At 46.1% G+C, this 13736-nt stretch overlaps 1 protein-coding gene across 1 annotated transcript in view; it reads left to right on the top strand.

The window, feature by feature from the left end:
- Positions 1–13095, top strand: part of CEP290 (centrosomal protein 290) — a 1386965-nt gene extending 1373870 nt beyond the window's left edge. Inside the window, exon 53 of the mRNA XM_086918001.1 lies at positions 12566–13095. Within this exon, the coding sequence (XP_086774127.1) occupies positions 12566–12754 (189 nt within the window). The 3' untranslated portion in view covers positions 12755–13095. The remainder of the gene's footprint in view (positions 1–12565) is intronic.
- The last annotated feature ends 641 nt before the right edge of the window (positions 13096–13736 follow it).

Genomic DNA, 13736 nt, shown 5'->3' with positions numbered 1-13736 from the left:
TGCTTGTTTAGACAACATATATTGGGGGATTGGTGTCCAGACTGATTCCAGATACACCCACCGAATTTGTTCGCCTGTATACCAGCTAGCTCACAGTGCCAATAGAATCCCCTTATACCAAGGAGAGAATAGTTCTTGGCAACTGGAAACAAATGTAGGATCACACTGCTTCACCTCCCATCGGGTTCGCCCCTAAGCATTATGGTGGACGCAGTTCATCAAGTGTGTGTACTTGCACAAAAGTTTTTCGAGTGTTTCACCAGGTTGGTGCAGATCAATGCTGGCTATCTCAAAACACGTGTTTCTGGATTATTATCCGTCATCAGTAGAGATTAGACCTGAAAATATTTGGGGTTGCTGAGCAGGCTGCCCAAGTCTTCTCAGGTCACAGTACCTCTCCAGGCGAGCAGGTGCCTCTCCACGAGCTCGTCAGCTCAAAGCGGCTCGAGGGAGCCTTTTAAACAGGCAACAAATGTGGGATCACACTGCTTCACCTCCCAGCAGGTTCGCCCCTAAGCATTATGGTGGATGCAGTTCATCAAGCGTGTGTATTTGCACAAAAGTTCTTTCAAGTGTTTCACCAGGTTGGTGCAGATCAATGCTGGCCATCTCTAAACACTTGTTTCTGGATTATTATCAGTCATCAGTAGAGATTAGGCATGAAAATATTTGGGGTTGCTGAGCAGGCTGCCAAAGTCTTCTCGGGTCACCGTACCTCAGCATCCACCATAGTGCTTAGGGGCGAACCCACTGGGAGGTGAAGCAGTGTGATCCCACATTTGTTTCCAGTTCTTGGCAACTATCAAAAATACTTCAATCAGGGTTATCCTAAACCAATAAAATATCATTCTTAAGGCATAGACTGTGCATTCTTCCATACACTGAGCACCTCCCACCCTGGATGAGGGCATCAATCCTAAGCAGTTGCAGGCTGTGCGATATGGAACAAGAAGACATTTTACACTTAATCTGCACATGCAAGGAGCTGCAGCAAGAGAGGACACAGCTGCTAAATGCCCCCTTCAAGCAGAAAGGAATTCGCACTAGGAGGCAAGTGGTGCTGGCATGCTTTGACCCAGGGCCATGCAACTGAACTGCAGAACAGTAACATTTCTTACGCTGGGCGAACAAAAAATGCCTAAAATGACAACCCAATATCACCAATGGTAGTAATAAGCTGCCTGTTTAGTCATTGGCTCACAATCTGGTCGCTGCATCTCTCTGTGGCAATAAGAAAAGAGCATCTAGTTTATGTAAAAGTATATATCAGCTGGTGCCATATTTGTTAGGTGCCATTTCCAAATATGTATGCACTGTACGGCACCTTACCACGTGTATTGCTGGTTTTAGTGATGTATTTTAATGACTGCACTTTATTACATGTACTATTGATGCACTCTAACGGCTTCACTGGTTATTTTAACCACAGTCATGTAAGCACTGTACAGCATTTTATTATGTGTATTTTTGGTTTTACCGGCACATAACAACAGTTTTATTGGCTACTTTAAAATGTTGCAATGGTTTTCAGTAACTATGCAAATAAAAAATAGGTTCCCACAGTCGCAGGGCAATGCGATATGGATGAACTGGTCAGGCAAATTTGCGTACGCTTTTCCCCCAGCACCAATTATACCGCTGGTGGCACCAAACTCAGGCAGCACTCGATGACTCTCATCCTGGTTGCTCCAACGTGGGCTCGCCAACCATGGTACACCACGTTTCTGGAACTGTCCGTGGTACCGCATCAGAGGCTACGTCTCACACCCAGCCTTCTGACGCAGAGCCATGGCGACATTCAGCATCCAGATCTGCAACAGCTCAACCTGGCGATCTGGCTCCTGAAGTCCTAGAGTTTTGCTACCTGCACTTGCCTTCTGACTGCATGGACATCATTCGGGAGGCAAGGAAGCCCACCACCAGAGCATGCTATGCGGCAAAATGGAAACGGTTTGTCATTTATTGTGCAGACCACAACATTAACCCGCTAGATGCGTCTATTCAGAATATCATCTGTTACCTTTTCCATCTGTACAAATGTAATGTGGCCTATGCTTCCATTCGCATACATCAATCTGCAATGGCCGCTTATCTCCAGAACAGGCAGCACCTCTCACTCTTCAGAGTGCCTGCCATTAAGGCCTTTCTAGAAGGACTCAAACGAGTCATTCCTCCGCGGACTCCACCAGCTCCGGAGTGGAACCTCAATGTGGTCCTCACCCGGCTGATGGGTCCTCCCTTTGAACCACTGCATTCCTGCAAGATTCAGTTCTTGACGTGGAAAGTGGCTTTCCTCATAGCGATTACATCGCTGCGGCGAGTTAGTGAACTGCAAGCACTAACTATCCAAGAGCCATTTATTCAGATTCATTCTAATAGGGTAGTGCTTCGCACTAACCCTAAATTCCTTCCTAAAGTTGTGTCTCAATTCCATATTAACCAGACTATTGAATTGCCTGTTTTCTTCCAAAATCCTGAGTCATTGGCGGAGAGAATGCTCCTCACCCTTGACGTCAAAAAGGCCCTGATGTATTACATCGATAGGACCAAGGATTTTAGGAAAACTAAACAACTCTTTGTTGCCTTTGCACCACACCACAAAGGTAACCCCATTTCCAAGGCTGGTATTGCTAGGTGGATCGTTAAATGTATCCAGATCTGCTATCTGAAAGCCAAGCGTACTCTCAGCATTCCACGAGGGCCCACTCCACCAGAAAGTTGGGGGCCTCCATGGCATTCCTTGGAAATATTCCGTTGGAAGACATATGTAGAGCAGCCACATGGTCTACCACACACACATTTACAAAGCATTATTGTGTTGATGTGCACTCCAAACAGCAGGCAGCTGTAGGGCAGGCTGTTATAAAAACACTTTTCCAAACTGCTGCAGCTGGCACGGGCGGCCGCCGTTAATGGAGGGACTGCTATGTATTCTATGCACAGATATGAATTCAGCAGCCCACATGCCTCAAACCGAATATGCTACTTACCAGTATGCATCTGTTCTTGGCATGTAGGGCTGCTGACATTCATATCGCCCGCCCTCCTCCCCGACGCCTGTAGCAGCTGCAGAATTCACACATACTTCTAGCATGGTCATCATTCACTGAGTTTCACTCCATCTTGGCCACAATGGCTAAAAACAATCTGAGGATGGAGTCGATGCCCATGCGCACTGTAGTACAGGGGAGGAGCCACCTATCTCGTGATACTTCGAAGACTCTTCCAGGACAACAATGTGCAATCATCCGGACCCAACACTAGGCGGCGATCTATGCACAGATATGAATGTCAGCAGCCCTACATGCCAAGAACAGATGCATACTGGTAAGTAGCATATTCGATATATATAAAAAAATAATCAATTGCAGCCTAATAAACACCAGAGCTGAATTATGCTGTAAAGAATTTCCATAAACCATGAACAAACATGCAGTATAAACATGAGAGACAACAACAGTTTTCTTTTAGAACTGTTTTAATGCTCATAAAGAAGTGGAAATTCTCATGAAACACTGAAAGCATAGGAAGCACCCAGGCTGCATTGCAAAACTACAGTCTAAAAAGACTGAAAAGCTAACCTGCATCAACATGCAGTAAACTGACACTGTGCCTTTAAGGCACCCATGACCCCCAGATTCCCATCATGCCTCAGGGGTGACAGTTAGGCCAGTTGTCCTTTCCGGCTCCTTCAGGAAGGACCCTGGTAACTCAGCTCCACTCTTTCTGGCTTACTGTCAGAAAAGTCCTTCATTATTCTGATTTTTTTTGGCTTACTTTGACATTTTACATCAAGTCAAGTAAGTATCTGTCTTTTATTGACAGTTTTTTAGGCATTTTCACCCAAAATACCCTCACTCTTTGACAACTGCCCTTCTTGTGGCAACAAGAAGGCTAAAACAGATAGTCATGATGTCTGGATACTTTGTTTGCCTGATCATCATGACCCAAAGACCTGTCCTCGCTGCACGCGCCTGTCAAAAAGAACTCTTAAGGACAGGGAGAGGAATCGCATTTATGGCCTAGCCCAAAGGTCATCCAGAGGAAGATCTCCGGTAAAGAAGGGCTCCAAGAGGGCTAGATCACCTTCAAGGGACAAGTCTTCACGTCCTTCAGCTTCAGCGTCGGGCTTGGCGTTGAAGAAACAGCTACCGGTGAGTCATTTATCAAAAAAACCACCGTCGACGGCGGGCTCGACGTCGAAAAGAAGATCAGGTTCGTCGCCGACGTCGAGGATTCCAGCTCATTCGTCGAAATCCCCTCCGCCGTTGTCAACCAGGCAACGATCGGCGTCGAGGGAGGTCACACCTCCGCCATCGTCAACAGGGCGACGATCGGCGTTGAGAAAGGTGACTCCTCCGCCGCCGTCAACCAGGCGACGATCGGCGTCGAGGACCATCACCTCTCCGCCATCGTCAACTCAGCGACGATCGGCGTCGAGGACGAAGACCCCTCCGCCGTCGTCAACCCGGCGACGATCGGCGTTGAGGGGCGTTACACCTCGGCCGTCATCATCCAGACGACGATAGGTGTCGAGAAGTGTGACTCCTCCGCCGTAGTCAGCAAGGCGACGATCGGCGTCGAGGCCCAAGATCCCTCCGCCGTCGACAACCAGACGTCGATCGGCGTCGAGGAGGCGATCGTCGGTGTCTAGTCGGCACTCGGCGTCGAGGGTGGCCAATACCCCTCCGCCGTCGTCGCATAGACATTCGACGTTGAGAGAGGAAGCTCCGTCATCGGCTGGTCATCGCCGTTCGGCGTCGAGAGACCATCATTCCTCGCATCGCTCGCCGTCGAGACATTCGAAGCCGAGATTACTTGCTCCGTCGACGCCCCAGAGGTTTTCTACGTCGAGAGAGAGGGTTCCATCGTCGGCAGTGCATCGCTGTTCGACTCCGAGAGACCAACGTTCGTCACCGTCGAGGCATTCGACGTCAGAACACCCGACGTCGAAGCCTCATGAAAGGGCTGTTTCGACGGCAAGGGACTCTGTGATTATGGTGACTGAATCGGCTTCGCGCCACTCCTCTTCACCTTCTGGCTCCTCAAAATCACCCCCAAGAACCAGAAGTCCGGTCAATAGATCACCTTTACGACGGACAGATCCTTCTTCGGAGGTGGTGAGGTTGTCCCCTAGATGGTACCAACCGTTGGATCTTTGGCGAGAATCAGGGGCTGCCAAGCGGATGCGAGAGTACGCCAGTCCTGAGCACAGGTCTCCACTCCAAAGATTGGTGGCGGAAGTGGACAGACGCAGCCCTCCCAGGCGCCAAGCAGAAAGATCGCCTGTGAGGAGGGCATCCAGATCTCGTTCTCTCAGAAGGGAAGAGCCGGCCAGATCTCGTTCTCCCAGAAGGAAAGATCCAGCCAGATCTCGCTCTCCCAGAAGGGAAGAGCATCCAAGAAGATCACGTGAAAGGAGGCAAGGTGCTCACCGCAGGAGTTGAAGAACTCCATCTTCTTCTTCCTCTTCCTCAACCCGATCTTCCAGGAGAAATTATTCTCCCATGCTTACAGATAGCCCCATCTCCAGAGTTTCTCCAGTGGACGACATCAACACTTATCTAGATGTCCTGCAGAGAGGGGCTAAGAAACTGAACATTGAAATGTCTGCCCCCCAAGTGGCTACGACAGTGATTTTTGAAATGCTGCATCAAAAATGTGTTTCACGTCCATTACTACCGTTTTTCTAACTCCAGCGACTATTAAGGCGGTGCCGGCTCGCATACAGAAAAAACACAAGCCAGCTGACTCCGACCCAGTCTTTGTGAAAGCTGACCCTCCAGCAGACTCTGTGATTGTAGCAGCGGCTCTGAAGACACATGCAGTGGCTGCCTCCTCCTCAGTTCCTCCAGACAAAGACAGCAAATCACAGGATTCGTGGGGTCGAAAAGTATTCAATTCTGCCTCTTCTTCTCTGAAGATCTCCAGTGCGGCCGCTCTATTAGGTAGATATGATAGAGCCCTATGGGATTCCATGGATCGGTTCAAGTCCAAACTGGCAAAAGAGGACCAGAAGGACTTTGAGGAAACACTGACTGAAGGCTGCCTAATGTATAACCAAATAATTAGCACAGCGGCGTACAGCGCAGTGCTAGCGGCTCATTCTTATTCCCATGGAGTTTGTGCCAGGAGGTCTTCTTGGCTGCGCCTCACAGGCCTCAAGCCCGATGCACAACAACGAATCTTAAACCTTCCTTTTTCTGGTTCCTCTCTCTTCGGTGAACACGCTGACGAGGAGATGAGTCGAATGAAGACCGAGCTGGACACTGTGAAAGCGGTCGGTCTAGAGAAGAAAAAGGAGTTCAAGCGCCGCTTTAAGACCAACAAGGGCAAAGGGGCTTAACAGAGGGTTCAAACCCCTCAGTGGTCCCAAAACAAGAGTCAAGGCAAGACCCAATTTCGAGGAGGCAAATCGGGCAGAAGTAGAGGAGGTCACCAGCAGTCCTCTAACACGGCAAGGGGAGGAAAGGCTTGAGCAGTGGCTTCCTCTGGCGCCGTTGCCCACTCCAGTGGGAGAAAGTGCTTCACAACATCTGGCAGAGTGGGTCAGCATCACAAAAAATCTTTGGGTGCTGAATATACTGCGCAATGGATACACGCTACGTTTTCGTGCGCTACCAAAGAACATTCCTCCGAAGAAATCATTTCCCCATCAGCTGGACCTGCTCCGGAGAGACGTGAAAATTCTTCTGCAAAAAAGAGCTATAGAAGAAGTATCTCCCTCTCAAAGGGGAAAAGGAGTCTACTCCAGATATTTTCTTGTTCCCAGAAGAGATCAGGAGGACAAGTTCAGACCCATCCTAGACCTTCGTCTTCTAAACAAGGTCATAGTCAAGGAAAAGTTCTGCATGCTAGCTCTTCACCAAATATGTCCACATCTGCAAGTCGGGGATTGGATGTGTTCGGTGGATCTGCAAGATGCATACTTTCACATCCCGATTGGACTGCGTCACCGAAAGTACTTGAGGTTTGTGATCGGCAACAAACATTACCAGTACAAAGTGCTGCCCTTCGGGCTCAAGTCCGCACCACGAGTCTTCACCAAATGCATGGCAGTGGTGGCGGCTTTCCTTCACAAAAAAGGGCCTTTTCATCTATCCGTACCTAGACGACTGGCTCATAAAAGGTCTATCTCCTGTACAGGTAGCAAACGATTTCCAGTTTTGCCTGCACCAGTTGCACAAACTCGGGCTCCACGTCAACATGGAAAAGTCAGTCCAGCGGCCAACATTGTCCATCCACTACCTAGGCTCCATTCTGGACACAAAATTGGGAAAAGCGTTTCCTTCGGAGGAGAGAATTTTTTTTATGCGGCAGAAGTGCAGAGTTCTGCTCGAGTCTCGAAACCCAACAGTCCGACAGGTTGCCTCCCTGCTAGGTTCCATGACGTCCTGCATCTTTCTCATACCGAACGCCAGGTTGAGAATGCGGACTTTAGAGCAGACCCTGGAGGACCAATAGGAACAAGCGACAGGACGTTGGGAGGACCTGATCAGTCTACCCTAAGTAGCGAAGACTTCCATCAAATGGTGGACTCGACCGCAGAATGTTCTGGTGGGAGTACCTTTTCACCAACCTCTCCCAACGAAGTCAATAGTAACAGACGCTTCTCTACAAGGCTGGGGGGCACACATGGGGTGCCTTCAGATTCAAGGTCGGTGGTCGGCGCAAGAGCAGATCCACCATATCAACATGCTGGAGCTCCGAGCGGTGCATCTTGCGCGCAAAGCTTTTCTTCCAGCCATCAAGACCAACTCAGTCCTGGTTCAGACAGACAATACAACCACCATGTTCTATCTGAACAAACAAGGAGGCACACGGTCACGCCCTCTCTCCCTGGAGTCACAGGCGATCTGGCACTGGCTTCTCGCTCGGAATCTCTCAGTGGTAGCAGTGCACCTTCCAGGCGAGTTAAACGTCAAGGCAGACGCTCTCAGCAGGCACTTCGAAGATCAGCCAGACTGGGTGCTACACGACGAGGTAGTAGACGAGCTTTTTCGTTGTTGGGGTCGTCCAACTATAGACTTGTTTGCAGACGGAAAAAAAAAATGCCACTCCTTCGCGTCCAGATTCCACCGGCCAGGGACGCAGGGGAATGCTCTCCTGATGGATTGGTCAGAGACATTTGCTTACGCATTTCCTCCCCTATCGCTGATCCCAAAGGTGGTTTCCAAGCTCCTCAGGTCGAACATGGATATTATTCTAATAGCTCCGGACTGGCCACGGCAGTGGTGGTACCCGGACCTTCTTAATCTGTCTGCGTGTCCACACAAACGGCTGCCTTGCAGACCAGTCCTGTTGAGCAAGATGAACGGGAGGATTCTGCATCCCAACCTCCCGTCACTGAACCTGACAGCATGGCTCCTGCAGTCCTGCAATACGGACATCTAAACCTGCCTCCTGAATGTATGCACATTTTAAAAGAAGCTAAGAGGCCTTCCACAAGAGCGTCTTATGCGTTCAAGTGGAAGAGGTTTTAATGTGGTGCAGGGAGCGTCATCTTGACCCTACTACGGGACAGGAGGAGGTTGTTCTACCATACCACCTTTCCCTAGCAACATCTGGGTTGAAGTATGCTTCCATTAGAGTACATCTGTCAGCCATTGAAGCGTATAGGAAATCACCAAGCCAAACTTCTTTCTTTCAAGTTCCAGTGGTCAAGGATTTCCTTCAGGGGTTGAAGAAAGTCTACCCCCTGTGCGGAATCCTTCTCCTCCTTGGGAGTTGAACCTGGTTCTATCCAAGTTGATGGGGCCTCCTTTTGAGCCCATCCACAAGGCCTCGTTGCAACACCTCTCTTGGAAGAATGCGTTCTTGGTGGCAATTACATCAGCGCGAAGAGTAAGTGAGATACAAGCGCTGTGTACAAAAGAACCCTACACTGTTTTCCACCACAACAGAGTAGTCTTAAGAGCACATCCATCCTTTTTACCTAAAGTGGTCTCTGATTTTCATATTAATCAGTCCATTTCTCTTCCATCCTTTTACCCTACGACCTCTGCTGAGCGGTCTCTGCACTCTTTAGATCTCAAGACAGTGCTTAAGTTTTATTTGGAAAATACCAAAAGTATTAAGAAGACGGATCAGCTCTTTGTCAACTATGGTTCAATGAGAACAGGCTTTCCAGCTGCCAAAAGATCCATCTCCAGATGGATTGTTTCCTGTATTAAATTGGCTTATCAGCTGGCGGGCAAACCATTACTGTTGTCACCTTAAGCACACTCTACTAGGGGGAAAGCGGCCACAGTAACTTTCTTACATGATGTCCCTATGTCTGAGATTTGCAAGGCTGCAACCTGGAGATCAGTTCATACCTTTGCAAGGCATTACTGTCTTGAATCTGATTCCAGGACTGATACTCAAGTAGGACAAGCCTCTTTGAGGAATTTATTTGGGTAGCCTGCGGCCTGTACAAGCTTAGTTTTTCTAGGCTTAGTATTGATATAACTGTTTTCATTATTCCTTTGCCCGCAGGGAGATGAGGTGAGTCTCGCTATTCTATTCTAATGCTTATGACTATTGATGAGGATCCCCTGGAAGAGAAGGATTAGTTACTTACCTGTAATCCTAGTTCTCTTCCAGGGGTATCCTCATCAAAGTCATAAGCAACCCTCCCGCCTCCCCGGGCAAAGGATTATTTTAAGTTGGAGATATGGTTAACCTAAATGTTTCATGGTTTTTTCAGTCTCCGCAAAGAACAACTGACCTAACTGTCACCCCTGAGGCATGATGGGAAGCTTGGAGTCATGGGTGCCTTAAAGGCACAGTGTCAGTTTACTGCATGTTGATGTAGGTTAGCTTTTTCAGTCTTTTTAGACTGTAGTTTTGCAATGCAGCCTGGGAGCTTCCTATGCTTTCAGTGTTTCATGAGAATTTCCACTGCTTTAGGAGCATTAAAACAGTTCTAAAACAAAACTGTTGTTGTCTCTCATGTTTATAATGCATGTTTGTTCATGGTTTATGGAAATTCTTTACAGCATAATTCAGCTCTGGTGTTTATTAGGCTGCAATTGCTTATTTTTATATATATATATGTATGTTTATATATATATATGGATATATATATGTGGGGCACATATAATATAATGTTTCCGGGGTCCCGCGCATGGGCGGAAATATTCTAATGCTTATGACTTTGATGAGGATACCCCTGGAAGAGAACTAGGATTACAGGTAAGTAACTAATCCATACTGCACCCACAGATAGAATTAAACATGTAATAAAGAGGGTTGCAGTATCCTACAGCATAGCTAGATAAAGCAATTGTATGCTCAAAACTCAAAAAGCATTGCAGAAGGGTGTACCTAAAATGCTGCATGCAGAACTTGAGAAATTACCATGTTTTCCGATATCCACATGTCCCTGTTACAACAAGCATTGGAAATGCAATAGGTCTCGCATTAGAAAAGTTGGAGATATTGGTCTTGTAAATGACAAATATTTAATTTATTTGTTGCTTTTTAAAATAGCTAAATTGATAGCTTTGTCATTTACAATGCCAATAGTTATAACTTTCACAAATATGACACTTATAGCATTTGGAATGCAACATGTTTTGTATTTACGTGACTTAGATGGCAGCTCTGGTCGTTAGGCCACATCTCTAGAGAGCAGGAGAGTGCAGCAGGGGAATCTCTGAAAGGTCCCGTGTTGGAGAACTTTCTGATCCCAACTGGTTAGTTGGGCATAAAGAAGACAGTATTCAACACTTGAAGATAATAAGTCCTTCGACTCCTCTGGTGCAGCCTCTGAGATGTTTTAAATTGACTCAGAATCTCTGTCTAGTGATGATAATTTTTAGGTGATTTTCAGCTTATTGCCTTCTGACTGTGCGAGCCACATGATGCTGTGATTGAAACTTATATATTTTTTTAACTTATTCTACAGAGTATAACCGAGTTGCATAACAATGAACAAACATATAGAATAACTCAGTAATACTATCTGAACTCTGCCTTCCTGCTCTTAAGTGTAACAGACAAACACCCTCTGTGTGCTTCACTCCCAGGATTCACCCTAAATTTAACAAGAAGTGAATAGCTTTAAATAAATGCAGCATCCTAAGCACTGTGATTTGCAGAGCCAAATTCTATGCTCTGTACAGGGTGTTATGAATGCAGCTTGCTTCCGTGCTCCAAACGTTGACGACTTTTTATGTTTATCAAAGGTCATTGACGGATTTGTTTCTGGACTCCGTTATAACATTTTCTGAAGTTCACTTCCAATGAATTGAAAGTATAATATATCCAATGGAGGTGAAGGTATCACTATTTTAGTGGATAAAAATGAGGATGAGTAAACATTGAATGCCCAAGGCTGTTTACAGGGGATTAAGGAGAGCGGGAGGAGGCAGCGAGTAGTTTAGCGAGCATAGACGGAGGGCATTGCTGTGGGGACGGGGGAGGAGAAATGCGACACGGCAGGCAGGGGAGGGGGCGGAGCGGGGGTGTGGGAGGAGTGCGGCTGAGGGAACAGACGGCGATTTCAGGCTGCGGTGAGGGTGTGAAGCAGCAGGGGCGTCAGTGTAAGCCTGCGCTATATGAATGGAACTGCAATAACATACATTAAAGGTCAGAGGCAAGCAAAGGGTGCAGCCGTGCTGATCGAGTCGTCGTGGGTACATCTGGACTCCGTTATAACATTTTCTGAAGTTCACTTCCAATTAATTGAAAGTATAATATATCCAATGGAGGTGAAGGTATCACTATTTTAGTGGATAAAAATGAGGATGAGTAAACATTGAATGCCCAAGGCTGTTTACAGCGGATTAAGGAGAGCGGGAGGAGGCAGCGAGTAGTTTAGCGAGCCAAGACGGAGGGCATTGCTGTGGGGAGGGGGAGGAGAAATGCGACACGGCAGCCAGGGAAGGGGGCGGAGCGGGGGTGTGGGAGGAGTGCGGCTGAGGGAACAGACAGCGATTTCAGGCTGCGATGAGGGTGTGAAGCAGCAGGGGCTGCGGGAGGGAGGCTGGGCTGCCTTTGATGTGTAATGCAAGGCAGGCGGCTGGGGGCATGTGCACACGCTTTTAATGTCAATGCGCTTGCGCATTGAGCTTGAATTTCACTGGCACTGCAAGGAATCGCCATCGACTTGCAAGTTGGTTAAAGTCTGTTTAAGCCCCCATAGTCTTGCAAGCTCAATGCGCATGCGCATTGACAGGCGAGACCTAAAAAGGAAAGTAATATTGCTGATGGTGTAGAAAGGACACTTAGTGGCCACACAGAGGTGACTGATAGGGGAAAGAAGAGCCTCAATGGCCACCCCAAGACATAAAAAAGACTCCAAAGACAAGTATTCCCAGATTCTCTTTCTGAATTTTCTTGGTTGACAGGTCCTATGAGTAATTTGATCTTAATTTCTCCCTCTTATTTGCCTTGGCTCACCATGAACCCTTCGTAAAATATTAAGATATCGTTTCAAGGATATACAGTTTATAATGCTAACATAGCAACACTTTTGTAATCTAGTATTGTATATAGTTGATTATACATGTGTTTTGCACTTGCTGTGAATTTGACCTCAAAATGTAACTTGTATGGATGTTTTTTAATGCCATTTTAGGAAGAGATAAAGAGGTTAAAAAATGAGCTTGCAAACTTTGATCCCTCCTTCTTTGAAGAAATTGAAGATTTGAAATACAACTACAATGAAGAAGTGAAAAAAAATATTATCTTGGAAGAGAAGCTAAAAAGCCTTTCTGAACAGTTTGGAATCCATGTTGAAATCCCGGCCAACGTTTCTGTGGACTGATTAGAAAGAAACTCGATTGATTGGAGGAACTCATTTGTTTTTGATGATGCACATTGCGATTACCCACCAATTCTATGTTTAATTAACAAAATAAGTGCATTCCTCAATATTGAATACTACGAATTAATGTTCACTAGACATATGTGGATAACACTTACCAACAATCTGCAAGGGGATTCTGATGTAACCTTCTACAAAATAAAATTAGTGCAGGTATTGGTCATACAAACAGCAGCAGAGTTAATTGCTTTGTAGTGGATATTTGTAAAGTAAGAATTTTGGACATGTAACTTATGTAAATCGGAATGCAATTTCTCAATAAACTGAAAAGTATTTTTCTAGGTGGCATCCCTCCTAATTTGCTTTATACATTTGCATTAATTTGTGTCTGTTTTGTAGTACATAATATTTAAACACATTATTTATTTTTGTAGATTTTGTAATTGTAGATCTATTTTTTTAATTTTTTAGCCTTTTAAATAAAAATAAATTTAAAATGCACTAAATTGTTGTGACATCTAGCGTGTTATTTGTATTTGTAATGCACCCAGATTTTATAGGTGGAAGTTTATGTGAGTGCAATCCTTAAATGTCTAATTGTCCAAGCCAAATTTAAAGTTGGAAATGGGCTTACTGGCTGGAGGCAGACTTGTTCTGCTTAGCTTAAACAGATCCTTCTCTTAGATAATATTCTTTAGATATTGATTGTTTTTACTTGACCTGCCTTTTGGCCAATCTCCCATGGAATGTAGTAGGTAAAGTTATTAGGATTTTGTGGAAATGCCGTAAACTAAACGGTCTATTTCCAGATCATCCTGCTATAGCCTTGGAGTCAACTGGGATTGGTAACATCTGATTCATTCAAGATCATGCTGAGAAAGATACCATGCATGCATGTAGGATGGAGATAAGTAATTTTATCCTAGCCCATAAAAAAAAGATTCTGACCACTTTTGTATGTAGGACATGTATGGTGCAAAAG

Source organism: Lissotriton vulgaris, chromosome 1_1 (genome assembly GCF_964263255.1).
Source record: "Lissotriton vulgaris chromosome 1_1, aLisVul1.2, whole genome shotgun sequence".
NCBI classification, from domain to species: Eukaryota; Metazoa; Chordata; class Amphibia; order Caudata; family Salamandridae; genus Lissotriton; species Lissotriton vulgaris.
This window is presented reverse-complemented; position numbering and strand designations above follow the sequence as displayed.